Source organism: Podarcis melisellensis (genome assembly GCF_964234715.1).
Source record: "Podarcis melisellensis genome assembly, chromosome: 10".
NCBI lineage: Eukaryota > Metazoa > Chordata > Lepidosauria > Squamata > Lacertidae > Podarcis > Podarcis melisellensis.
In genome coordinates this window covers 72,262,300-72,287,541 of record NC_138542.1, presented here as the reverse complement: position 1 = coordinate 72,287,541, position 25,242 = coordinate 72,262,300, and the positions used below count along the sequence as shown (strand labels likewise).

The 25,242-nt window shown below is 47.5% G+C and overlaps 1 protein-coding gene across 1 annotated transcript; it reads left to right on the top strand.

The window, feature by feature from the left end:
- On the top strand, nt 1-25,242 carry LOC309378785 (uncharacterized protein). Its single transcript, XM_081927453.1, has 8 exons — nt 1-86; nt 2,484-2,509; nt 3,822-3,986; nt 5,356-5,454; nt 7,334-7,432; nt 16,138-16,224; nt 19,205-19,356; nt 25,084-25,242. The coding sequence occupies exons 2-8, from the start codon at nt 2,497-2,499 to the stop codon at nt 25,225-25,227; spliced, it is 759 nt and encodes a 252-aa protein (XP_081783579.1). The 5' UTR covers nt 1-86; nt 2,484-2,496; the 3' UTR covers nt 25,228-25,242.

Below are 25,242 nucleotides of genomic sequence, written 5' to 3'. Positions count from 1 at the left end.
AGGTGGTCGAAGCCGTTGGAGGGAGGGGCGTCTGCCGGAAGAGCCGGAGGCAGAGCAAAGGGGGATCGATCCATCAATGCGCCAAGGTAACCAATGGGGCAACGTGGAGGGAGGGAAATCGCCTTGAAAGACAGCTCACTGGTGATCTCTGTCCCAGGGACTGCTGGAAACAGCTCCCCAAAATCTCTAGAGAAAGGAGATCTCTCCCAGTTATAACCCCCAAGACCCTTCTTCTGGGTCTCCGAACCCGGGTTCAACCCAGGAAACTCCCACCTGCAAAATACAGGCATTCAACTCCAACTCACCAAACGCCAGCCGGCCTGTTACTTTTCTTTTCTTTTTTAAAATTTATTTATTTGGTTTTTCAAATTAAAATTTTACAGAGATATATCCAACATAAATCATAAAAACCAGATTCGAAGGAATCTCCTGGACTTCCACCCTCCCCTTTGTGGGTCCTATTATTTATCATTTCCTCCTGCATCTTTTATGATAATCCAAACCCTTTGCCTCTTACATTGTGTCCAGAATTCACCATTAAACTACAAGTGATATTCCAATCCTACTAATGATTTTAACTGTTTACAGGGGTTTTTAAGATATATTATAAATTTCCCCCATTCGTTATTAAAATTTTGGTCTTCCTGATTTCTGACTGTTCCGGTCATTTTAGCCATTTCGGCATAGTCCATTAACTTCATCTGCCATTCTTCTCTTATAGGGACTTTATCTTCTTTCCATTTCTGGGCCAATAGCATCTGGCAGCTGTAGTCACATACATAAGTAGAGATTTAGGGGAGCTAGTCTCAAACGTTTGTTGGGGGAGACCTAGGTTTTTTGGGGGGGAGAGTTATTTGTCCTGTCTTCACGCTTTTTATGATGGAAGACCACTGTAGCCACCCCCAATGACACGTTCTCAAGATGGAGGGTGAGGGAACAGCTGCAGTCGCCTGCGGTTCCTGCGCAATGTTTGCCATCTTGCCAAAGGTTGCAGGCAGCTTTACCTGCAGCAATTGCATGTTGATTGCCCTCTTAGAAGACAAAGTCCGGCAACTGGAGGAACGTGTAGCTACGCTCCAAAGAATTAGAGAGCTGGAGCTCTTCTTGGAAGCAACAGAGCACACCGTCTCCACCAAGGAGGAGACAGGGGACTCCCCTGAGAAGGAGGCTAGTTCACCAACACAGGAGCCAGATATATGGAGAAACGTGACTCAAAGAAGTAGGAGGCCCAGGGTTCGCTCTGGTTGTTTAGAAATACACAATCGCTTTGAGGTCCTCTCCCCTAGCATGGAAGACGAAGAGGTCTGCTGGACAGCAGACTGGCCCGCGGCTAAAAATATTTGCCAACCCCTGATCTACACTTACTGTGTTATCAAGCTAGGAACCTGGACTCTTGACAGTCACAAAATCCCGAATGTGCCTGCTGTTCCACAAGGGTGTTTTTCTTCTGTTCTTTGCCAGGGTGAGGGTTGGCAACCATTCCAGACCCAGGTGGATGAGGAAGCGGGTACAATTAGGTTAACGGTTTGAATCCCCGCGACGGGGTGAGCTCCCGTTGCTCAGTCCCAGCTCCTGCCAACCTAGCAGTTCGAAAGCACACCAGTGCAAGTAGATAAATAGGTACCATTGCAGCAGGAAGGGAAATGGCGTTTCTGTGCGCTGCTCTGGTTCACCAGAAGCATCTTAGTCATGCTGGCCACATGACCCGGAAGCTGTACGCCGGCTCCCTCCACCAATAAAGCGAGATGAGCGCCGCAACCCCAGAGTCGTATGCGACTGGACCTAACGGTCAGGGGTCCCTTTACCTTTACCTTTCCAGGGCGAGGGTTGGCAACCATTCCGGACCCGGGTGGATGAGGAAGCGGGTACAATTTGGTTGCACCTTGTTTCTACATCCGGCATTTTCTGGTCTGGACTTTCCCCGGGACATGGTGACAATGTCCCGGGGAACAATACACCAATTATATATTCCAATTATATAAAAAAAATATATTTTGACTTCCCATGTTCCAGATGTCTAGAGATAATCGTCCTTATTCATGTCTCTGCATTTTCAGTATTTTTCAAATTCAAAACTAATATTATCCATCTTTATTCTCCGTCCAATCCATGGGAATCAATGTTTTTTTACATGAGTAGAATGTGCCCTTTTATCTGAAATGCATCTCTGAGTTATTTGTCGGGCATAGGAATTCGTTCTTCTTTTTCCCAAAAAAATATAATCCGGCCTCCCACAAGGTCTGAGGGACAGTGGACCGGCCCCCTGCTGAAAAGGTTTGCTGACCCCTGGCCTAATCAGCCATTGTTTCTTGGCTCACATCTTCTGTAGCAAAGTTTTCGTCTTGTTAACCACAAGAGGCATTTTTTTAAATAACGCCTTTTTAACGTTATAAACCACAAGGGTAGATCCATCCCAGGTCATTCCTATGTCCTTATAACCTTAAGTCTGCTGCACACTGATATTCTCCCTTCTTGTTTTACAGAGAACATGAAAGGATGCCTGCAGTAGGTATGTATAATTTCGTTGTCCCCGAGAGGGGGCAATGACAATAAAATATTATTATTATTATGCCCATACCAGGTTCAGGAACAGACAGTGGAAGGGGGTGAGAAATCTGCTCTGTGGGTGCCCGGCCTAGACAGCCAGCTGCTCTGCCAAGGATTTCATGTCCTGTTTTTTCAAGATTCTTCTTTCTTTGGTGATCCCTCGTAGCCGAGTAAGATTGCCTTCCACAAACACGGTTTTAACAATGAGTCTGTAAGTGACTGTGGAGGCCAATTCTGGCTCCACACGTCCTTCCACAGCGGGGACATAGGTTACTGGGCGGGAGTTGATCACAGTGTGGATTTGCCAAGTGTGCCTTCCTCTTAGCACGTTTCTCCCTTGTGTCCTGAGTTTGAGTGTCTTCAAAGCCCACGACACCTTTGGGAAAGTCTGTTCTCCAACTGGAGCGCTCGCAGGCCAGTGATTCCCAGTTGTCAGTGTTTATACTACATTTTTAAAGATTTGCCTTGAGACAGTCTTTAAACCTCCTTTGTTGACCACCAGCATTACGCTTTCCATTTTTAAGTTTGGAATAGAGTAGTTGCTTTGGAAGACGATAATCAGGCATCCGCACAACATGAAGTTGATGTTGAAGAATCATTGCTTCAAGCCCAGCGAACCTCATAAGGAGCTGGGCCATATTGCGGTGGTGCTTAACATCGCGTCAATGCATAAAAATGTTCTGGATTCATGCTGGAAACTTCCTGATACATGGCTGCTTTCAGATGTCTTCTAAAAGCCAGGGAGTTCTTTATTTCCTTGACATCTGATGGGAGGACATTGCACAGGGCGGGTGCCACCACTGAGAAGGCCCTCTGCCTGGTTCGCGTGAACCTCATTTCTCGCAGGGAGGGAACTGCCAGAAGGCCCTCGGAGCTGGACCTCAGCGTCCGGGATGGGCGATGGGGGTGAAGACGCTCCTTCAGGGATACTGGGCTGAGGCCATTTAGGGCTTTCAAGGTCAGCTCCATGTATAAGAAATAGAAGAAAGGAGGAATCTCAAAGGTGGCATATACACAAGTAGCCAGCAGTTGCAGCGGGAAAGTTAGGCTGGCTAAAGCTCAGAATGAGCTCAGGCTTGCAAGAGAGGTGGAAAATAATAAAAGGTTTCCTCAGCTATGTCTGATGGAAGAGGAAGAACAAGCAAGTGATAGGTGTTCAACTTGGAGAAAATGGAGAAATGGTATTGGGTGACAGAGAGAAGGCAGAACTACTCGACTGCTTGTAATTCTGGTGTGTGTTGCTGGCTTCTTCTAAAATAGACATTATTTTGCAGATAAGAAAGCAAAGAAAGGAGGGGCAGAAGCAAAAAAAGGTGGGAAAAAAGGTGAAAAAGCCGAGGAAGGAGAAGGAGAAGGAGAAGGAGAAGGAGGAGAAGAGGTAGAAGAGGAAGTAGAAGGAGAGGAAAAAGAATTAACTGAAGAAGAAAAAGATCAACGTGGTCTGTATCCTGTGCACCTACCGTATTTTTCGCTCTATAAGATGCACCAGACCACAAGATGCACCTAGTTTTTGGAGGAGGAAAACAATATTCTGAATCTCAGAACAGCAAGAGGAATCGCTGCGCAGTGAAAGCAGCAATCCCTCTTGCTGTTCTGGCTTCTGGGATAGCTGTGCAGCCTGCATTCACTCCATAAGACGCACACACATTTCCCCTTACTTTTTAGGAGGGGAAAAGTGAGTCCCATAGAGCAAAAAATAGGGTAATCAAAGAATCTTAGAGTTGCATTTTTGCAAGCGGTTGCCTTGAATGGAATCTATTCCGTACGTTACGCAAGATGCACGTTCTCACATACATCTCAAAATCCAGAAAGCACGCCTTTCAAAGGATACTATAGTAATAATATAATAATAATAATTTATTATTTATACCCCGCCCATCTCACTGTGCCCATTACCTTCAGTAGCTGAGGGCCTCATCAGACCTAAATCCGGCCCTGGAAGCTGGCTGTCTCTTCCTCATTTACATGGTCTCCCACAGGATATTTCATTTATTTATTGCATTTATGCCCCCAGCTTTTTCTCCAAGGAGCTCAAGGGGTCGTCCATCATCATCATCATCATCATCATCATCATCATTTATACCCCGCTCATCTGCCTGGGTTTCCCCAGCCACTCTGGGCAGCAGAATTAAAAACACGATAAAACATAAAACCTTAAAAACATCCCTAAACAAAGCTGCCTTCAGATGTCTTCTAAAAGTTTGGTACAGTGGTACCTCTGGTTACCTACTTAATTCGTTCCGGAGGTCCATTCTTAACCTGAAACTGTTCTTAACCTGAAGCACCACTTTAGCCAATGGGGCCTTCTGCTGCTGCTGCGCCGCCGTAGCACGATTTCTCTTCTTATCCTGAAGCAAAGTTCTTAACCTGAAGCACTATTTCTGGGTTAGCGGAGTCTGTAACCTGAAGTGTATGTAACTCTGGGTACCACTGTAGTTGTTTTTCTCTTTGACATCTGGTGGAAGGGTGTTCCACAGGGCGGGCGCCACCACTGAGAAGGCCCTCTGCCTGGTTCCCTGTAACCTCACTTCTCGCAGGGAGGGAACCGCCAGAAGGACCTCGGAGCTGGACCTCCTCCTGCTATGCGTTTAATCTGCACAACGACCCTGTGAGACTGAGAGCAGGCCACGGCCCTTTCCAGGTCACCCAGTGAAGTTCACGGCGAAGTAGGGATTCGAACCCCAAGTCCTCACCCAGCACTGTAACCACTGCTCCACACTGTCTCCGATAGCCTTGCCAAACTGATGAGAGGGGCATATTTGCTACTGGTGGCGCTGGATTAATTTCCATTCCCTCTCTTCCCTTTAGAAAAAGAGGAAGCTATCCAGAAAATTAAAAGGGGAGCAACGAATACATTCTGGCTCTGTTTGTTGATGATAATCGGCTCAAGTGTGCTGTACCATAACTGTAAGTTTACCTCTGTTCAGAATAAGTATGTTTTACTCCAACGTAGGGCAAGGCGGGGAACACACCTTGAAGAAAAAGGCCACAATCATTTTAATTTCAAATCTCCTTGCTCTTCTTTTAATAATTGATTCTAGGTTGCCCAATTACTTTTCATATTTATTTTTGTAACTGCAGTCACCTCACCCATTGGCTCCAGTATCACCAGTTAAATAATGTATTTAATATGGGTTTTTAAAAAATAGGTTTCGGAAAAGAAGACTCTAAACTGCAAATTGTTCTATTAAGAACCAATAAGAAATTATTATCTAAAATTCATGACTTACTACTAGAATGGGATCTGAAAGACGAACAAGATGTTATGATAAAATGGGCCCAGGACATCAGCCATACAATTATTATTTTTATTTTTATATAATTTTTTACTCATTTTTCGACATATCATTTTCAACAGCAATTAAACATACTTTCATATCTTATACCCTGATTTTTTTACTTCCATCAATCACATCTGAAAATTTTCCAATCTGTTCACTAAATATACCTTTCTTACTTCCACAATTACATTTAACTCATAACTAATATCTCTATTCTTTCTCTACTTTGCAATGCTTCCTAAATTTCTCCTTACAAAACTTCTTGTAGTCCTACTGGCGTAATTTGTTGATTACAATTGCTCTTCAAATAGTTCGTATCGGTCATACAATTCAGATGGACCAGTGGGAGAGACTTTGGAGGTTGGATATTAGATTTACCGCCTGTACTACCATCAAGGAAAACCTAATGAAAATGTGTTCCCAATGTTTAAAATTTCGGTAGAAAAGAAGCCGCAAGCGTATTTATTAGTGATTTTAGGAAAAGACATCCCACAGGATAAGAAAAGATTATTCTTATATACTACAGCCGCACCCAGATTATTACTTGCTAGAAACTAGAAAGGGGATACTATCCCCACAAAGGAAGATTGGATAAGTAGATTATGTGAATGTATAGAATTAGCTAAACTAACGGCAGCCATAAGAAATCAGTCTAAGGAAGGAATGGCAATATTTTGAGGAATATATGAAAAAAACACTGTTCTAAAGAAAACACATTGATATGTATAGAATAAGTGTGTAAAGAGGAACTAATTCAAGGTAAAGTTATTAATAGATATAAAAGGATCAATATAAGGACACAAGGTAAATAAGATTATGCAGTAAAGGATATCGAGTTGTGGTGGAGGGAAGCAGCACGGGTGCAAATTATAGTTATTTATTTCCCCACAGAGGAAAATGAGCCCAAGGGTCTACATTTCGATCGCGGTTGGACATCCCTGAACTATGACAACAATAAGTTTTTTAAAAAGAGTAGGAATCGTCTATTGTTTATGTGCAAAAATACTGCAAACAAGTTGGTACATTGACGTGGTTTTAAGTAAACACTTGCATCTAGCAGGAAATTAGATAAAATTAAGGGAAATAATAATTGGGAAAGTTTTAAGTATGGAAATGCAGCAGAACTTGGTTTGCATAAGGAACTAGGAGAGGGTAGGGAAGAAAGATTCAAAGCATCTCAAAGAGAAGGTTAGTGAAAATGTGTCTGCATAAATCTAGATCTGATAGAAATGTGGGCTAACGTTTGCTTTTAATTGTGAAAACGTAACTGTGGAAAATTGATGAAAATTTATTGACAGAAAAATAAACAAATCCTGATGTCCTCTCTGCAGTCTGCTTCCCACACTGAGTTGTGACCTTGCAAAGAGGCGCCGGGGTTGAAGTCTGGTGTCAGCTCTGGCCATCTGGGTGGGGTGGGGGGCAAGGGATGCCCAAGCTGCCAGTCTCGCCTGGGATGTGCCCCCTGTGCTATAGCAGCCTATCTTTCCTGCCTTCCTCCACAACAGATGAGCAACGGGTCATACAGCTATCGGACAACATCGACGCTGCGAAAACTATACGGGTCTTTTTCGTCAGTCACAATCAAACCCTTGATGCATTGAACGGTAAGAGGTGTCTTGCCGCGAGAATGCCCGCGTCCCGCCTACCTGCCCACCCGCCACTCTCACCAAGCCCCCAACCACTGCCCCCTGTTAGGATATAGTTCCATTCCACCTTTAGAACAGATGTATGGATTGTTGCATGTCACATGTCTGTTTCCTTCCAGCACAGTCTGCTGGGAACTTCCATTGCATATTGCTTTTGCCTATACTGCTGTTTGCTTTGACACAAAGGCAAGCAAACATGTTTTTCTTTTGTCCTGCTGCTGCATAAAATGCTGTAAATATGCTTACACATGTCTCTGTCCGCCACTTCCGTTGTGAAAAGTTATTCACTGTGCTGATTAGAGCGGGCTCAGTCTCTGAAGGTTTCTGAGGCTCGATAGATGCTGTTCCAAGAACCGGAGTTCGCCCGGCTGTCTCCCTGGACCCATCCCAACACCCCCATCCGTCTTAATTATATCTGGTGCCGTGGTGCAAAGATCCCTCCAGCGCGATCCCTCCCCGTTTCCCAGAGTTGCTGACCTTTTTATGGTGTTTTGTGGGGCTAGAGGAGGTGGACAGTGGCTGGAGGGCAGCTCCTCCAGCGGGGTAGAGGCCAGAGGCTCTGGGCGCGGCGCTGCTTCAGCGAGGCGGGCAAGGGCGGTGAGCTGATGCCAGGAGGCACCGCATCCAGCCTCCACCTCTTCCCTGGCACCCTGCAGAACGTGGAGCCCTGGCAACCTGAGCCATTTGCCTCTATGGGCAAGACGCCCCTGGTGGCTCAGCAGGTGGGCTGAAGTGGGGAGGGGGCAGAGAGGGGTGTGCCCGCTTGTCATAGGATCATGTAGTTGGAAGACACTGTGATGGGACGATGAGCTGCTTGTGCGTAAAATGCAAGTCCCTCAGAGTTTGATCAGGTTTTCAAACCTCTGCCTGTGACGGAGCCCCTCCAGCATGGCTGCGTCAATCACTAGTAGAATCCGAAAGTGGCTGCTTTCGGAAACGTTTCCAACATAAAAGCTCCTTAACGGAAACACGTCGTCTGGCCTCTCGGCGTGACAGTTTCCGTCGAGGTGTGGGTGTCCCTATAGGAGGTCCTGAGACCTCCCCACTGGTTTCGCTTGAAGCGTCTCTGAGCCATCCCTCCGACTCACTTTCCCTTGGAGTTCTTGCTCGCCCTCTACTGGTTCCCTCTTCCGCTGCTACTGCTCTCTCAACCTCAGGGAGCCTTTGCACCTGCGGCGCTTTAGATGTCAGTTCCCTGACATCCACCTCCCCTCCAGGGCCCCCTTCACCCCCTCCCGTCTCCTCTCCTACTGGCGGTGAGGAGGTAAAACCCCTGAAAGAACCTCCCTCATCTTCCGACGTCGCGAACACTTCCTTCCACTTGTTGCTGTTCCTACTCTCTAGGTACTCTTCGTCATCAGAGTCCACCCCATCTTCCAACTCCGACTCCGTGAACCCTTCCATTTCCTCTTCCTCATCGGTGGTGCCGAAATACTCCCTCCTAAACCTTGCTATAGGCTGAGGTTTCCTCGGGAACCTTTGGTGGAACGTTTCTGTTAAAACCTCGTCATTGACTTCCTCTGCACTTACCCAGGTGTTTTCTGACTCCGGTTCCCCTTCCCACGCCACCAAATACTCCACCTGATTACCCTTCCACCTGGAATCGAGGATTTCCGCTACATGGTTGCGGCGTTCCCTCTCTTCCAAGGCTGGTCCCCTGACGTGCTCCCCTTCACGTCCCCCCCTGTATGGTGACAGTAACGACCTGTGGAACACTGGGTGCAATTTCATGTGGTTGGGTAATCGGAGTTTGAAAGCTACCGGGTTGACCTGCTGAATCACCTCAAAGGGTCCCAATCTTCTGGGCCTCAGTTTCTTACAACCCCCTTTGAACGGCAACCCTTGGGTTGACAACCACACTTGATCCCCCACCCTTATGGTTTCACCTTCCCTTCTGTTCTTGTCTGCCTGCTTCTTATATTGTGCCTTGGCCCTTTCTAAGTTGAGCTGGAGCTGCTGATGGATGGCTTCCATCTCTTCTACAAAATGTTCAGCCGCTGGAACGCTCCATCTCTCCCCTCCTTCCCCTGGAAATGCCCTGGGGTGACACCCGTAATTAGCCAAAAAGGGACTCATCCCTGTGGACACATTCTCCGCATTATTGTAGGCAAATTCTGCCAACGCCAACTTTTCGACCCAATCGTTCTCTCTGTCATTGACATAACACCTAAGATATTGTTGAAGAATGCCATTTGCCCTTTCCGCCTGCCCGTTGGTTTCAGGGTGCCGGGCAGTTGAAAAATTAACTTCCACGTGTAGCAAGCTCATGAGCTTCCTCCAGAACCTGGAAGTAAATTGTTTGCCTCGATCTGAGATCACCCTCGAGGGAGCCCCGTGCAACCTAAAGATATGTTCCACAAACAACTTCGCCGTTTCTTCCGCTGTGACTGCATGTGAGCATGCTACAAAATGGCACATCTTAGTTAACAGGTCTACTACTACCATGATGGCTGTTTTCCCCTTGGACCTTGGCAGATCCGTCATAAAATCTATTGATATCGCTTCCCAAGGCCGTTCTGGTGTGGGTAAAGGTTCTAATAACCCTGCCGGCGCCCTTCTTTCCCCTTTGGCTCGCTGACATTGGTCACACCCTCTTACATACTCCCTTACATCTTCCCTCACCTTAGGCCACCAAAATTCCCTGGTAACCAACCACATGGTTTTGTGTTGCCCAAAATGTCCCGCCGTGGGGCTATCATGCAACTGCTTGAGTACTCTCCCCCTCAATTCACCTTCGGGTATATACAGTGCCCCTTTGTAATACAATGCCCCATTTCTTTCCTCAAAACCTCCGGGGCTCTCGCCCTCCCCCCTGAGACCTCTGAGCTTATCCTGGGCATATTCATCATTTTCCGTTTCCTCCACCAGTTCCTGTTGCCCCACCAGCGCCGCCCCACACACCCAGCGGTCCTCCGGGATGACATGTCTCTCTTCGATCACCTCCTCCCCTTCCCAATATTCTGGTTTGCGTGAGAGCGCATCCGCCCTGACGTTTTCTGGGCCTGGCACATAACAAATCTCAAAGTTAAATTTGGAGAATTCCTGTGCCCATCTCACTTGTCGTTGGTTGAGCACTCGAGCTGTTCTCCAATACTCTAAATTTTTGTGGTCGGTGCACACTTGCACCTTGTGTTGTGCCCCAATTAATAAATGTCTCCACCTCCGGAATGCTTCGTGAATGGCAAGTAGTTCCCTGTCATACACCGTGTAATTCCTCTCGGACTTATTCAGTTTCCGCGAGAAGAATGCACACGGTCTCCACTCCGACGCACTCCTCCCCGGTTGAAGAAGGACCGCCCCTATAGCCCGGTCGGATGCATCTGTTTCCACTCTCATGGGTTTTTGTAAATCCACATGCAGAAGTTGTTCTTCCGAGGCGAAAGCCCTTTTCAGTTCTTCAAAGGCTCGATCCGCCTCCACCGTCCAAACAAATTTCTTCTTGCTGCTGAGGCAGTCGGTGATGGGCGCCGTCAAGTGGGCAAAGTTCTTGATGAACTTCCGATAAAAGTTCCCAAACCCCAAGAATCTTTGCACGTCCTTCTTGGTCTTCGGTGTCTTCCATTCCAGTACCGCTTGAACCTTGCCTGGATCCATGGCCAATCCCTTGTCTGACAAGCGGTACCCCAGGAATTCCACCTCCTTGGTATGAAACTGGCACTTCTCCAGTTTCACCCACAGCTGGTTGGCTTGCAGCCTGCCCAACACTTCTCGAACGTCCCTCACATGCTGTTCCTCATCTTCCGAATACACCAACACGTCGTCTAAAAAGGCCACACAATTCTTGTAGAGCAAAGGTCCCAGAACGTGGTTTATAAAAGCTTGAAAACAGGCGGAGCCCCCTTGTAGACCGAAGGGCATAACGAGGTATTCAAAGGCTCCCAAAGGGGTAAACATGGTGGTCTTCCATTCATCTCCCTTCCTTATGCGTATCAGATTGTACGCCCCCCGCAGGTCCAGTTTTGTAAAAATCTTTCCCTTCCTTACTCTGGTCAAAATGTCGTCAATTCGGGGCATAGGGAAAGCCAGGGGCTCCGACACTGCATTGAGGCCCCTAAAGTCACACACCAGTCTCGGTTTGTCTGTGTTCTTTTTGTCCACAAAAAACACTGGGCTGCCCCCCACCGCTCGGGACTCTCTGATGAAACCTCGCTTCAAGTTTTTGTCAATGAACTCCCTCAGCTCCTGCATCTCCCTGTCTGACATGGCGTACAGCTTGCCTACTGGGAGTTGGGCCCCTGGGAGTAGGTTGATTTGACAGTCAAAGGGTCTATGCGGTGGCAGTTTGTCTGCTTCCCTTTCGCTGAATACGTTGCTCAGATCTGCGTATTGCGGGGGCACCTTCCCTTTGCCCATCACTTCCATCCCCGCTAGGGTGACTCTGTCTCCTCCCGAGACCTTCCCCTCCTTGCAGTGTTCTAGGCAATGCGCTGACCCAAAGGAGACCACCCTCTGATGCCAGCCCACTAGCGGATCGTGTAGCGCCAGCCAGCTCATCCCCAAAATGATGGGCGCTCCTCCCAGGATGGCCACATTAAACGCTATCTGTTCGGTGTGCCTTGCCACTCTCATTATCATCGGGACAGTCTGTTGGCTAACTTCTCCCCCCAACAGCTCTCTGCCGTCAATCGTAGTCACCTGCAAGGGGTTACTTAAAGGGATGGTCTGTATCTGGTGCTCAGCTGCAAACTCCTTACTCATGAAATTACAGGAGCTGCCTGAATCCAAAAGCGCCTTGACCTTTAGTGGGTGTCCGTTTGGCAGTTCTAGTAACACCTCTATCACTAAAGCAGGTCTGGGAGGTTCTGGCATGGGCACTTTCATTGCTCTTTGGCCTGGCTGCTGTGCCCCGACGGTGGCAGCCAGGCGTTGGCTTTTACTTGCTCCTTGCTTTCCTCTTCCTTTCCCCCAACAGCTCCTGCCATCCCTTGCCATTCCTTTCTTTGTGGGCAGACTCTGGCAAAGTGCCCTGGCTGTTGGCAGAGATAACATCTCTTGGCGCTCTTTCCCTCCTTCTTCCGCCCTTCACTGGGATTTGAAACTGCGCGCGCCCGCGCTGTTCCAACTTCCATCGGCTCTGCCGGCGGGAAAGATGGCTCTGGAATGTCTGGAATGCGGAACTCCCTCCAACGGTCTCCTTTCCCTTCCCGCCTTTCCAAAGCCCTCGCCTCCTGGCGCGCTCCTATGGCCAGCGCAGATTTGGTTAATTGGTCCATAGACTCCGCCCTGGGCCCCCGGGAAAGCTCATCTTTGACGGTTGAAGAAAGCCCCTCTTCGAAAAGCATTTGGATGGGCTCCGCCGATAGGTCCCACCCCAATTTATGAATCAGCATAGTAAATTCAGTCCAGTACTCACGGACAGATCTGCTTCCTTGCTGGCAAGCCATTAACTGCCTTCGCACCACCCCCTGCTCAATATCGCTGGAAAACATCAGGTCCATGGCACGAAAAAACTTCCTCGTGTCCTTTAAGATCTCATTATTCGCTGCCATCAGGGGTCTAACCCAATCTTTCGCCCCGGATTCGAGATGGCCAATCACATACGCCACTCGCGATTCCTCGTCGGGGAAGTCATCAAACTGCAAGTTTAGAGCGTATTGCATCTCTGTTCTAAAGGCATGATAGTTCCTGGGATCCCCCCCGAATTTCTGCACCAATCCTGGTACCTTTCTGGCGAGCGGGGTGGTTTTCTCCTTTCCCTTTTCTGCATCCTGAGCCCTCCTCTCCTCAAGCCTCGCCGTTTGCAGCGCCAACTGGATCTCCAACGCTCTGTACCTTTCTTCCAGGCTTGGACCCCCTCCAGCTGCTCCTGCACCCCCGGTTCCGGCTGGGTTGCTCATGATGCTTCTCTCTGCACAAGCTGGCTTTCGGTGACTTTCGGATTGCTGTGATGGGACGATGAGCTGCTTGTGCGTAAAATGCAAGTCCCTCAGAGTTTGATCAGGTTTTCAAACCTCTGCCTGTGACGGAGCCCCTCCAGCATGGCTGCGTCAATCACTAGTAGAATCCGAAAGTGGCTGCTTTCGGAAACGTTTCCAACATAAAAGCTCCTTAACGGAAACACGTCGTCTGGCCTCTCGGCGTGACAGTTTCCGTCGAGGTGTGGGTGTCCCTATAGGAGGTCCTGAGACCTCCCCACTGGTTTCGCTTGAAGCGTCTCTGAGCCATCCCTCCGACTCACTTTCCCTTGGAGTTCTTGCTCGCCCTCTACTGGTTCCCTCTTCCGCTGCTACTGCTCTCTCAACCTCAGGGAGCCTTTGCACCTGCGGCGCTTTAGATGTCAGTTCCCTGACAGACACACAGGGCCGATTTTATGTGATTCGTTGCATCAGTGGGTAGCCTTTATAATCCAACTAGGGTTCTGTCTAAACTTTTTTCAGAGAGCCAGATTTGATGAAGTGAACATGCGTGAGGGCCGACCAAAGTTGAAGTTGTTGACCTTTTTTTTCGGGTGATTGAAGTTGTTTGCCTTAAAGTTGTTTTAGGATTGAAGTTGTTGGGATTTTACCTCAGGAAATAAACTGCCACAGAGGCCAGTTTAAACAGGCCGGCAGGTCGGATGGGGCCCCCAAAACAGACTTCGGACATGGCGGAGTCTACAGTATCCACTTAGTACACTTTTAAGTGATCGCTGATCCATGGCCCTTTGATGCACCTTTGATTTATTTTGGTATGTATTTCTTATTGGTTGTTCATATGCAGGCCTGTCATATCATTCTCTGCATTGTACAGTGGACGCTCGGGCTGGGAACGTGATCCGTGCAGGATGCGTGTTCGCAACCTGCAGTGTTCGCAGCCCGCAGCGCCAAGCAGGTTGCAATTTCGCGCTTCTGCACATGCGCGACAGCCGAAACCCGGAAGTAACCCATTCCGGTACTTCCAGGTTTTGGCAGGTCCGTAACCCGAAAAAACGCAACCTGAAGTGTCTGTAACCCGAGGTATGACTGTATTTGAATGTAATGGATTTCATTTTATATTATCGCCAGCTGATGAAGAATTGTCATTGGAACAGTTCGCTAGCCCGGAAGAACTGTTCTGTCTGCTGCTGTGCTCGAAGCAACCTTTTGTGACTTTTAGCGCGCCTACCATCTCACTTCTGTGTTGCTGTTCTTATAACTCCACCGTGCTCCAGTTCACTCTAGACAGCATTTTGGATATAATATTTACTGTGGAAAGGTGTTTGGCCTCAATTTCGGTGATTCTTTATAGTGACATACCATTCTTATCATTCTGCTTATGGAATAGTTAGGTAAAGGTAAAGGTAAAGGTAAAGGGACCCCTGATCATTAGGTCCAATCATGACCGACTCTGGAGTTGCAGCGCTCATCTCGCTTTATTGGCCGAGGGAGTTGGTGCACAGCTTCTGGGTGTGGCATTCATACGGAGCCCCCCGGTCATCTCACGGACTATTGACCCGTTCGCCACTAATCCGCTGCCACCAACCAGGTCCTCCCTGGTAAACTCACTTCAGTCTCAGTCAGCTTTTCAATTAGTAAAGAAGAGTGTGATTTATAAAACAAAACTTGTACAGCATTCCAAACGGTGTTCCTCTTTACTTTCTTATTCTTATGTTCCTCTCTCTATCTCTGCTACCACCCCACACTCAAGGACCAACTGCCCTAACTGTCTCTCTATTACCAAGAAGAAGAAGAAGAAGAGTTTGGATTTGATACCCCGCCTTTCACTCCCCTTCAGGAGTCTCAAAGCGGCTAACATTCTCCTTTCCCTTCCTCCCCCACAACAAACACTCTGTGAGGGGAGTGGGGCTGAGAGACTTCAGAGAAGTGTGACTGGCCCAAGGTCACCCAGCAGCTGCATGTGGAGGAGCGGAGACGCGAACCCGGTTCACCAGATTACGAGACTACCGCTCTTAACCACTACACCACTCTGGCTCCTACCAACTACCTTTCCCAACCAGCCAACCCATGAAATCCAACCAACTACCCACCCACAACTCCCAACAAACTCCTCCCAGAACTAGTTTTATATACCCACTGACTCCACCCCCCTGGGTCCTGTCAGTGCAACCCATTTAACTTTTTCCCCTCCAGCACTCTCTCATTTAGGTTAACGTCACACTGGGTAATGTGGCCAGCATGACTAAGCCGCTTCTGGCGAACCAGAGCAGCACACGGAAACGCCATTTACCTTCCCGCCGGAGCAGTACCTATTGATCTACTTGCACTTTGACGTGCTTTCGAACTGCTAGGTTGGCAGGAGCAGGGACCGAGCAACGGGAGCTCACCCCATTGCTGGGATTCGAACTGCCGACCTTCTGATCAGCAAGTTCCAGGCTCTGTGCTTTAACCCACAGTGCCACCCGCGTCCCTTTATGAAATAGTTACTTGACTCTTATTAGTTTGTGACTCCCTGCACATATTACATATCTTCTGCTTATGAATTTTGAAACAGTTTGGATAGGGTTATAGAAATATTGTCAATATATTATTAGCCTATGTGTTGCTTGATGTTGTTCAGATTGTTCTGTATTGCAACACAGGGGGATTTTTTCGGGTTTATTATTCTCCGGACTGGAGGCAGGCCACGTCGCTTGTACCCAACGCAATCGGCAGACAGACACACCTCACACTCCCGGGAACCTTTCTATATATTTATGCTCGACTGCCTGAGACCTCCCTGACTTGCACTTTTGCAAATTGTTCTAGATACGGAAATCCTAGGGTTGGCAGAGAATTTAGCGGGGTTTCTACGCGACATCAAGACAAGGACTACTGCAGTGAATGTCGCAATTGGTAAGTTTGTCTGCAGAAGAATCGGGGACGGGGGGAGACACAAGCTGGAAGCCTTTTCTCCCCCCACCCCTCATTTATTGGTAAAAACCTCTTGGTGTTTCTCAACTTTCTGACTAGTTGCAGGACCTTAGCCAGACCTAGCAGGGTAAACACAGAATCCACGGAAGCAATTGGCATCTTGGCTGCAGACAGGATAGACGAAGCAGGAACCAGGAACTTGTAGTTAGGTGTTTATTATATACAGTGGACTATTTACAGGAACAGAACACGGATCTTTAGCTAGCGCTCTCAACTCCTACACTGACGCATAGAACTCTGAACACTGAGCTCTGAACTAACACATTCCAGTTAGTAGGCCACTAATTATCACTCCCTTGAGAGAGCTTGACCAATCAGGGAGCTGTCTCCATGTCTCTGTTATCACCAGGCAGACTTACTCCTTCAGATTGCCTTCTGGCTGTTTGCCAAACCTTAATTGCCTCTGTGTGAGTAGCTGCACATACACAGTTTCCCAACATCATTTCCAGAAATGGAGAATTTATTGAAGGCCAACCCAGCAATGACTTGTATTTGGTTTAGGACTAATGGCTGGAGTTATAATGTGCGTTTCAAATATGTGTTCACTCTTAACCTTACACCCAAGAGTTCTCACACAGGAGGAATGAAGAAAGATTGAGGGGATGTTGGTTGGTTGTTTTTTTACATGATTCAGTGGTGCCTTGGTTCTCAAACGCCTTGGTACTCAAACAACTTGGAACCCAAACACTGCAAACCCCGAAGTAAGTGTTCCGGTTTGCGAACATCTTTCGGAAGCCGAACATCCTCCGTTTTGAGTGTTACGCTTCTGTTTTGTAGAACCCAGTTCAGCTACTGATGGACTGATTGTGTGACTGCAGTACATTGTTTATTGCTTTCGTTTTATGGATCAATGGTCTCGTTAGATAGTAAAATTCATGTTAAATTGCTGTTTTGGGGGTTGTTTTCCAAAGCTTGGAACGGAATAATCCATTTTGCATTGCTTTCTATGGGAAAGCCACCTTCGTTTTGGAATGCTTTGGTTTCGGAGCGGACTTTCGGAACAGATTAAGTTTGAGAACTAAGGTACCGCTGTATTAAAGGTATATGAATGCTGCTTCAGGTGGCAAAATCACAATACAATCAGGCAGGAAATCCTATAGTACAGTGGTACCTCGGGTTACATATGCTTCAGGTTACATATGCTTCAGGTTACAGACTCTGCTAACCCAGAAATAGTACCTCAGGTTAAGAACTTTGTTTCAGGATGAGAACAAAATTCGCGCAGCGGTGGCACGGCAGCAGCGGGAGGCCCCATTAGCTAAAGTGGTGTTTCAGGTTAAGAACAGTTTCAGGTTAAGAACAGACCTCCAGAACGAATTAAGTACTTAACCCGAGGTACCACTGTATGCTTGTATAGTTATTGTTTATATAGTATATGTATAGCCTGATCTTTGTTAATTGTTGCAACAGGGTCCCCACTCACCACACGCAGGAGGAGAACCCTGAACAATGGTGTGCAAGCCCTTATATAGACTTTTGAAATTGCCCACCCTGTAGCTCAAGACCACCCCCAAAAACATCATGCATGTATCACAAAAGGAGGTGGTCTACAGCAGAAATCCTCTCTGCCAGGACACCTGATAATTGTCACTGATTGCATTACCTGGACAGCCCGACCATTCTTTTGTGATGGTTAATACTTTAATTCCTGAGTCCAGCTCACAGGCTCACCCTATTCATTCACAAATACGCCCTTAAGTCAAGTAAGCAAAAGACAATGGAGAGGTTTTCCCATTTCCTTCCTTCTTGCAGAGAAAAATTTGAGGTGACTGGGAGAGTCAAAATGGCTTCAGGATTGCTCTCCTGTACTATTTCAGACACGTGGTTTATATACTTATGTATGCGTTTGCCTTGTAAATTTATGAACGCTTATTTTATATTTGGAACCTGAGAATTCGTATAACACAAAGATTACCTTTGACGTGCATTAAACCTATAACTTAAACATTCCACACGTTTTATTTATTTGTACATTGGATTGTCTTGCCACCTTTATCACTTGGTCCACCTCTCCCTCTCCCCATTTCATCTTCACAACAACCCTGCAAAGTAGGCCAGGCCAAGAAAGGTGGCCACTGACTCCAAGGTCGTGAGCTTCATGTTTGTGTGGGGATTCGAACCCAGCTCTCTCCTCTCAGGCTTTAGCCCAGCACTCCAACCATTACACCACATTGGCTCCCGCAAAGGAACTTTTGATGATTTTCCACTACTATTCCCAATCCGGCTGCTGGCACAGTAACATAAGCACTGGCACACACACACGAAGATTGGCATCATTCATTCAAAGACCCTCACCCTAATCCAGAATGCAGCAGCTAAACTGGTGACTGGAAGCAGCCGCTGAGACCACATAACACCGGTCTTGAAAGACCTACATTGGCTCCCGGTACATTTCCAAGCACAACTCAAAGTGTTGGTGCTGACTTTTAAAGCCCTAAACGACCTCGGTCCACAGTATACCTGAAGGAGTGTCTCCACCCCCATCATTCTGCCCGGACGCTGAGGTCCAGCTCCGAGGGCTTTCTGGCGGTTCCCTCCTTGCAAGAAGCCAAGTTACAGGAAACCAAGCAGAGGGCCTTCTCGGTGGTGGCACCCTCCCTGTGGAACACCCTCCCACCAGATGTCAAAGAGAACAACAACTACCAGACTTTTAGACGACATCTGAAGGAAGCCCTGTTCAGGGAAGCTTTTAATGTTTTATGCATTACGGTATTTTAATATTTGGTTGGAAGCTGCCCAGAGTGGCTGGGGAAGCCCAGCCAGATGGGCGGGGTATAAATAATAAAAATAATAAATTGTTGTTGTTATGTTGTTGTTGTTGTTAAACAGATGGACCGGCTAGTTTATAACACATATCCTTCTTTCTCTCTCTCTCTTGCATGCTTCTGGTTCTCCTCACAAGACAACATAATTAAACTGATCAACGGCGGGTGGCAGCCCTTCAAAGGCCGGCTCTTTTACCTCATCTCGCACCCAATGGGTTTTGATTTCGCTCAGAGTGAATGTGAGAAATTAAAGACAATACTGCCCACCATTGTCACGAAGGAAGAGGAGGTAAGTTTGAGGACCGTGATCCACATGTTCGCTCTCCCCAGGAAAACCCACTGTGGACCGCTGGACCAGGACAAATGTCCACTTTTTTTTTCTTGCGGCAAGCCAGAGGGCAGGGGAGCATGTGCCCATAATTGTGCGCATAGGCTATTTCCGGCGCACTTCCGGGTCAGGGGAGCACCTGAAATAGCTTGTGCGCATGTGCATGGGCCTCCTCCGACCCAGATGTGCACCGGAAATAATGCTTGCGCATGCGCACAATGCTTGTACATGCGCACAAGCTATTTTCGGTGCTCCTCCGACCCAGAAGTGGGCGGCCACGCAGCACAGTGCCGGTAAGGGCGGGCAGCGGGGTGCGGGGTTCGCCACAGGCCAGATAAACGAGTCCCTCAGGCCTCATCCAGCCTGCAGGCCTTAGTGTGGAGACCCTTGATATACACCTTGTGGAAATAATCAGAAAGCAGTTTGGGTTTACGAATCATTAAATAAGTTGGAGTTTTTGTTATTAAATATACCAGGGAAAAAGCACACCAAGAAATCTGGCCAATATAAGTTTCAGCAGTGGGAGGGGTCCCTACTTGCAAGTCAATAATCAATTGTAGCAAAAACTAATCCATTCAAAAGTACCGTATTTTCCCCTCTATAACACGCAGATTTTTTCTCCTAAAAAGGAAGGGAAAATGTCTGTGCATGTTATTGAGTGAATGTGTGGTCCCTGGAGCCAAATGGCAAAAAAAATCAGGCAAAAATCAAATTGTGCGTCTTGGAGAAGGGAAACCTGAAAAGAGGAAGCGGCTGCTTTCCTGCATTCTGCCTCAGGGTCTTACTGCCCACCCTCCTCTGTTTCCTTGCTGTGTTTGCTCAAACGGAACAAAGAGCAGGGAAAGCCCCTCCCCTCCAGGCAAGCAGAGGGGAAAGCAGAGTGTCGTCTCTGTGCTCCGGTGCTGCTGAAAACATGCAGGAGGGAGGGAGGGAAGGAGAGAGAGAGAGAGAGAGCTGGCTGGCTTGGGTGGGTAGGTGAGGGAAAACTTTTGCCTTCCTTTCCTCCCTCCCGTTATACCCCTCTCCTGCATTCTTAGCCAGCTGCTTCTCTGCACACCCCTCTCGGGCTCCTTGTCCCTTCTGTGTTTTTCCTTCCCTCCCCACTTAAAATGTGGTTAAAAAGCATGGATCCACATGGATCCTCAGGATCTTTGCATTGGGTCACCCCAAATTCACCATCAGATCACATAGCATGTCCATGGCTACAGCCTGCCCCCCAAAAATCACACACCCACTGTTGCCTGGGGCTGCAATGGTGCAAAAACGTGGTTACAAAGCATGGATCCACAGGAATTCTCAGGATTTTTGCATTGGGTCACCCCAAATTCACCATCAGATCACATGTCTGTGGCCACAGCATGAAGCACAAAAATGATACATCCACTGTTTCATTCAGAATGTTTTTTCCCTTGTTTTCCTCCTCTAAAAACGATGTGCGTGTTATGGTCAGGTGCGTGTTATAGAGCGAAAAATACGGTATTTATTCTGACAAGGATTACAAACTCAAATAGAGATTATAAACCCAAACAGAGATTACAAACTCAAACTCATAAAGATATGTATAGCACAATAATTCGTTGCAGAATGAGAGATAAGAGTTTATGAGTAAAGATAAATTCATGTTAGTCAATAGTCAGATTTGATGTGATGGTCTTAGTTTCAATCTGAGCAGACTTCTGACTTCTGCTCAGTGATTGAAACTAAGACCTTCACATCTCTATTTGAGTTTGTTATCCTTGTCAGAATACATACTTTTGAATGGATTAGTTTTTGTTACAGTTGATTATTGATTTGCGGGTAGGGACGCCTCTCACTGCTGAAACTGATATTGGCCAGAGTTCTTGGTGTGCTTTTTTCTTGGGTTTATGAATCGGCAAGTTAGTTTGCCAGGGAAATGTCGCAAAAGGAGCAGCCGTGTCTTTGTAAAGACTCATGGTGAAGTCTTGCCTACGTACTTAGCAGAGGGAGATTTAAAGGCAAACCTCAAATCCCACCCCCCACCCACCTCTCCACACTTCCTCTGCCATGCACAACTGTGTGCAGGCCTCCCTGTCTCCTCTGCCCGACTCTTGCCCCTCAGCCACATGCAAGAAGTTTCTGCCTGCTCACCCACTGCCCGTTCGCCCACTCCTAGTGGTCAGCCATTGCTCCCGGGTGCCTGCCTGCCTCTCCCCGGCTGCTCCGGCTCAGGCACACTCAGAAATGGTGCCAAAAGCCAGGAGGCAACCCAGGAAAGTAAAGCGGTACCCGGCTTGGTGGGGGATTGCCCGAGGGAAGGAGGACGGAATGGAGGGGAGGAGAAAATATGGGTGCGGGGAGTAAATATTTTATTGGGTGCACAAAGAGACCAGAGCCCTGTAGAGTTGGCACCTTTGCATAGCTGTCAACTTACAGATTTGAAAATAAGGGATCAGCAGCCTCAAAAATAAGGGATCAGCAGCCAAAATAAGGGATTTTCCGAACACAGCTATGTTCAACTTCTGAGCCCCTCTGAGCCAAAGGCAGAAAGCCCAGCCAGCAGCCAAACGAAGCCTCAAGCGGTGGTTCCCACAGCGCAGCAACCCGGCAAAGGGGATGCAGCAAGGAAAACCACCGTCACCTCTCCGCTGGGAAGCGCTGAGCAAAGGCGAGTCCCCAGGCAACGCGGCCGATTTGATCGGCACAAGGCATGCAAGCTTCACCCCCCAGTTGTTCTTAGACTCCTTATTGGGTGAGCAACACAGCCAAGCAACATAGTTGGAGCCTCCCTCCTCCCTGGCCGGCAGGGAGGGAGGGAGAGGAGCTGCTTCCTTTGAAACTCAGGAAATTTAAGGGACATCATCAATAAGGGACAGCAGCGGGACATGGTGCTAGGATAAGGGACTTTCCCGCCAAATAAGGGATGGTTGACAGCTATGCACCTTTGGGGTGGGAGAACATCTGAATCTTCTCTTTGGGATCACATGGTCCCTTGAGAATCTTCCCGCTTGCACTCAGAACCATTTTGAGCATCTGTGCAGCAGTCACGAGCCAAATTTAGCTGGAGATGGAACTGAATGCTGTCTCGAGAAGCAGGAAATACTCGGCTGCCTTCCTCTACTGCTTTATCCAGCTTTCAGCTTTTAAGAAAACTGCAGAGCCCTGTTAGTGCCATTCAATGAAGGAAGTCCATTGCTTTGCAGAAGTGTTTCAAGCCCACAGCAGGCTAAAATAAACCCGCAACCATCACAGCTAAGTGCTGGTCAGTTTCTGGCTAGTTGGGAATGGACTTGCTATTCTGCATACAATTCCAGTGGTGTAGCGTGGGTTGCCAGAGCCCGGGGCTATGGAGGGAAACAGACAGAGAATGTGTGTGTGTAATCGGCTGCCTAATGATGCCCACGTCACCCAAGAGATCGCAGGCGCAGAGATAAGAAAAGAAGAATCATTCCATTGGTCTGGAGAGGTTCGCTTCCTGGTCTCATGGAGAAGCTGTTTTCAACAGAGTCCAGCGACGGAAGAGCACAGCTGCATTGCGGCAGCACCAGGCGTTGATATTTTGCATCCCTAATAATTTTGTCAGTAGTGATGTATGGAAGTAAGAGCTGGACCATAAAGAAGGCTGATTGCCGAAGAATTGATGCTTTTGAATTTGAGTCTCCTCCGACTCTTGAGAGTCCCGTGGACTGCAAGAAGATCAAACCGATCCATTCTGAAGGAAATCAGCCCTGAGTGCTCACTGGAAGGACAGATCCTGAAGCTGAGGCTCCAAGACTTTGGCCACCTCATGAGAAGAGAAGACTCCCTGGAAAAGACCCTGATGTTGGGAAAGATGGAGGGCACAAGGAGAAGGGGACGACAGAGGATGAGATGGTGGGACAGTGTTCTCCAAGCTACCCACATGAGTTTGACCAAACTGTGGGAGGCAGTGGAAGACAGGAGTGCCTGGTGTGCTCTGGTCCCGGGGGTCACGAAGAGTCGGACACAACTAAACGACTAAACAACAACAACAATTTTGTCATCCTGTTCCCCCACCACCACCACGCTATGCCACTGGACAAATCTGAACGCATGCTCAATGAAGCCAGGGTTTCATCTGCCCTTGCGTGGCCAGGGGTGTAGATCAATTGGTAGAGAACATACCTTGCAAACAGAAGATGCCCAGTTCATTCCCTGGCGGCATCTTTAGGTAGGGCTGGGAACGTTTTCTGAAACCCTGGAGAGGCATGGCTTCCTGCCAGTGTAGGGTCTGACTCGGTACAGTCATACCTCATGTTATGTCTGCTTCATGTTACGTTCTTTCAGGTTACGTCCCGCGGTGACCCGGAAGTACCAGAAAGGGTTACTTCCGGGTTTTGCCACTTGCACATGCACAGATGCTCAAAATGACGTCACACGCATGCACAGAAGCAGCGAATCCCAACCCACGCATGCGCAGACGTGCTGCTGCGGGTTGTGCTCTTTTCTTTTTAAAATAATAATAATAGATTTTATTAGTATTTTCCAAACAACAACAACACGAAAGATATCAAAAAATAACAATACACAACACACAAAAATCAACATTCAAAAACTAAAGAAAGCAACAACAACAACAAACCAAATCCATATCTTACAAGTTAATATTATAAACTAAAACAACAACAAGACATTGACTTCCACCAATCCCACAGCACCTCCTTTATCTCTCATTGTGTCTTCCTGTTTTCCTGTTTTCCTTATCATCTCGATCCTAATAATAATAATAATAATAATGATAATGATAATAATAATAAATTTTATTTATATCCCGCCCTCCCCAGCCAAAGCTGGGCTCAGGGCGGCTAACAACAGTCAAATAGTTCAACATTCTAAAAACATTCATTATAAAATTAATTAAAATCAGATTAATGGCAACCATCAAGCAAAATCCTGTGCGGGTTGCCAGAGGAGGGGGTCAGGCTGCGCCCTGACCAATGGCCAGGCGGAACAGCTCTGTCTTGCAGGCCCTGCGGAAAGATGTCAGGTCCCGCAGAGCCCTAGTCTCTTGTGACAGAGCGTTCCACCAGATTGGAGCCACAGCCGAAAAAGCCCTGGCTCTAGTTGAGGCCAGCCTAACCTCTCTGTGGCCTGGGATCTTTAGGATGTTTTTATTTGCAGACCGTAAATTTCTCTGTGGGACATACCACATACCATAGAGATATAAATCCTTCTTTCATGTCCTTTCACTTCACAAGGTTATTCCAGACTCAGCCAGATTTCTGCCCTCGAAGCTTGACTTTTGAGGTATTCATTTAGGCACTCCCATTCTTTTTTTTACTTCGCTTTTTGGTTTGTGTCTCATTACGTCTGTCAATTTGGCTAATTCTAAGTATTCTGAGAGCTTACATAGCCATTCTGCCCTAGTGGGTAACTGATTCCCTTTCCAGTACTTAACCACCAGGATTCTTGCTGCAGATATTGCGTATAAGAAAAAAATTAGTTTTGTCTTTTGGAATATCGTCATTTAAAATTCCTAAAAGGAATGCCTCTGGCCTTTCATGATATTATATTCTTAATATTTTCTTTATTTCTTCGTGGGTTGTGCTCTGTTCATGTTGCAAACGGGCCTCCAGAACGGATCCCGTTCGCAACCAGAGGTACCACACAGCTAGCCCACTCCTGTGTGAGCTTTCTGCCGGAAAATTGATGAACAGTCCTCCCGGAAGGGTCCTTCGTCCCAGTCAGGCCTCCTGTTTCTCTTGCTTGCAGCTATTCATTGAGACAATTGCCAAGGAGTCGAGTAGCGGAGTGTGGATTGGGCTCAAAAAGGATGCCCTCACATGGAGATGGCTTGATGGGACACCGTACAATGCAAATAACAGGCAAGTCTCTGGAGAAACCTCTATAACGTAAAGAAACTCTCGGGTG

What these genes read in the sequence shown, in the direction of transcription:
- LOC309378785 (XM_081927453.1), top strand. An exon ending in AGAAGAAAAAGATCAACGTG is followed by an intron (nt 3,987 to 5,355) that starts GTCTGTATCCTG and finishes TCTTCCCTTTAG; the next exon opens with AAAAAGAGGAAGCTATCCAG. An exon ending in TTGTCACGAAGGAAGAGGAG is followed by an intron (nt 19,357 to 25,083) that starts GTAAGTTTGAGG and finishes TCTTGCTTGCAG; the next exon opens with CTATTCATTGAGACAATTGC.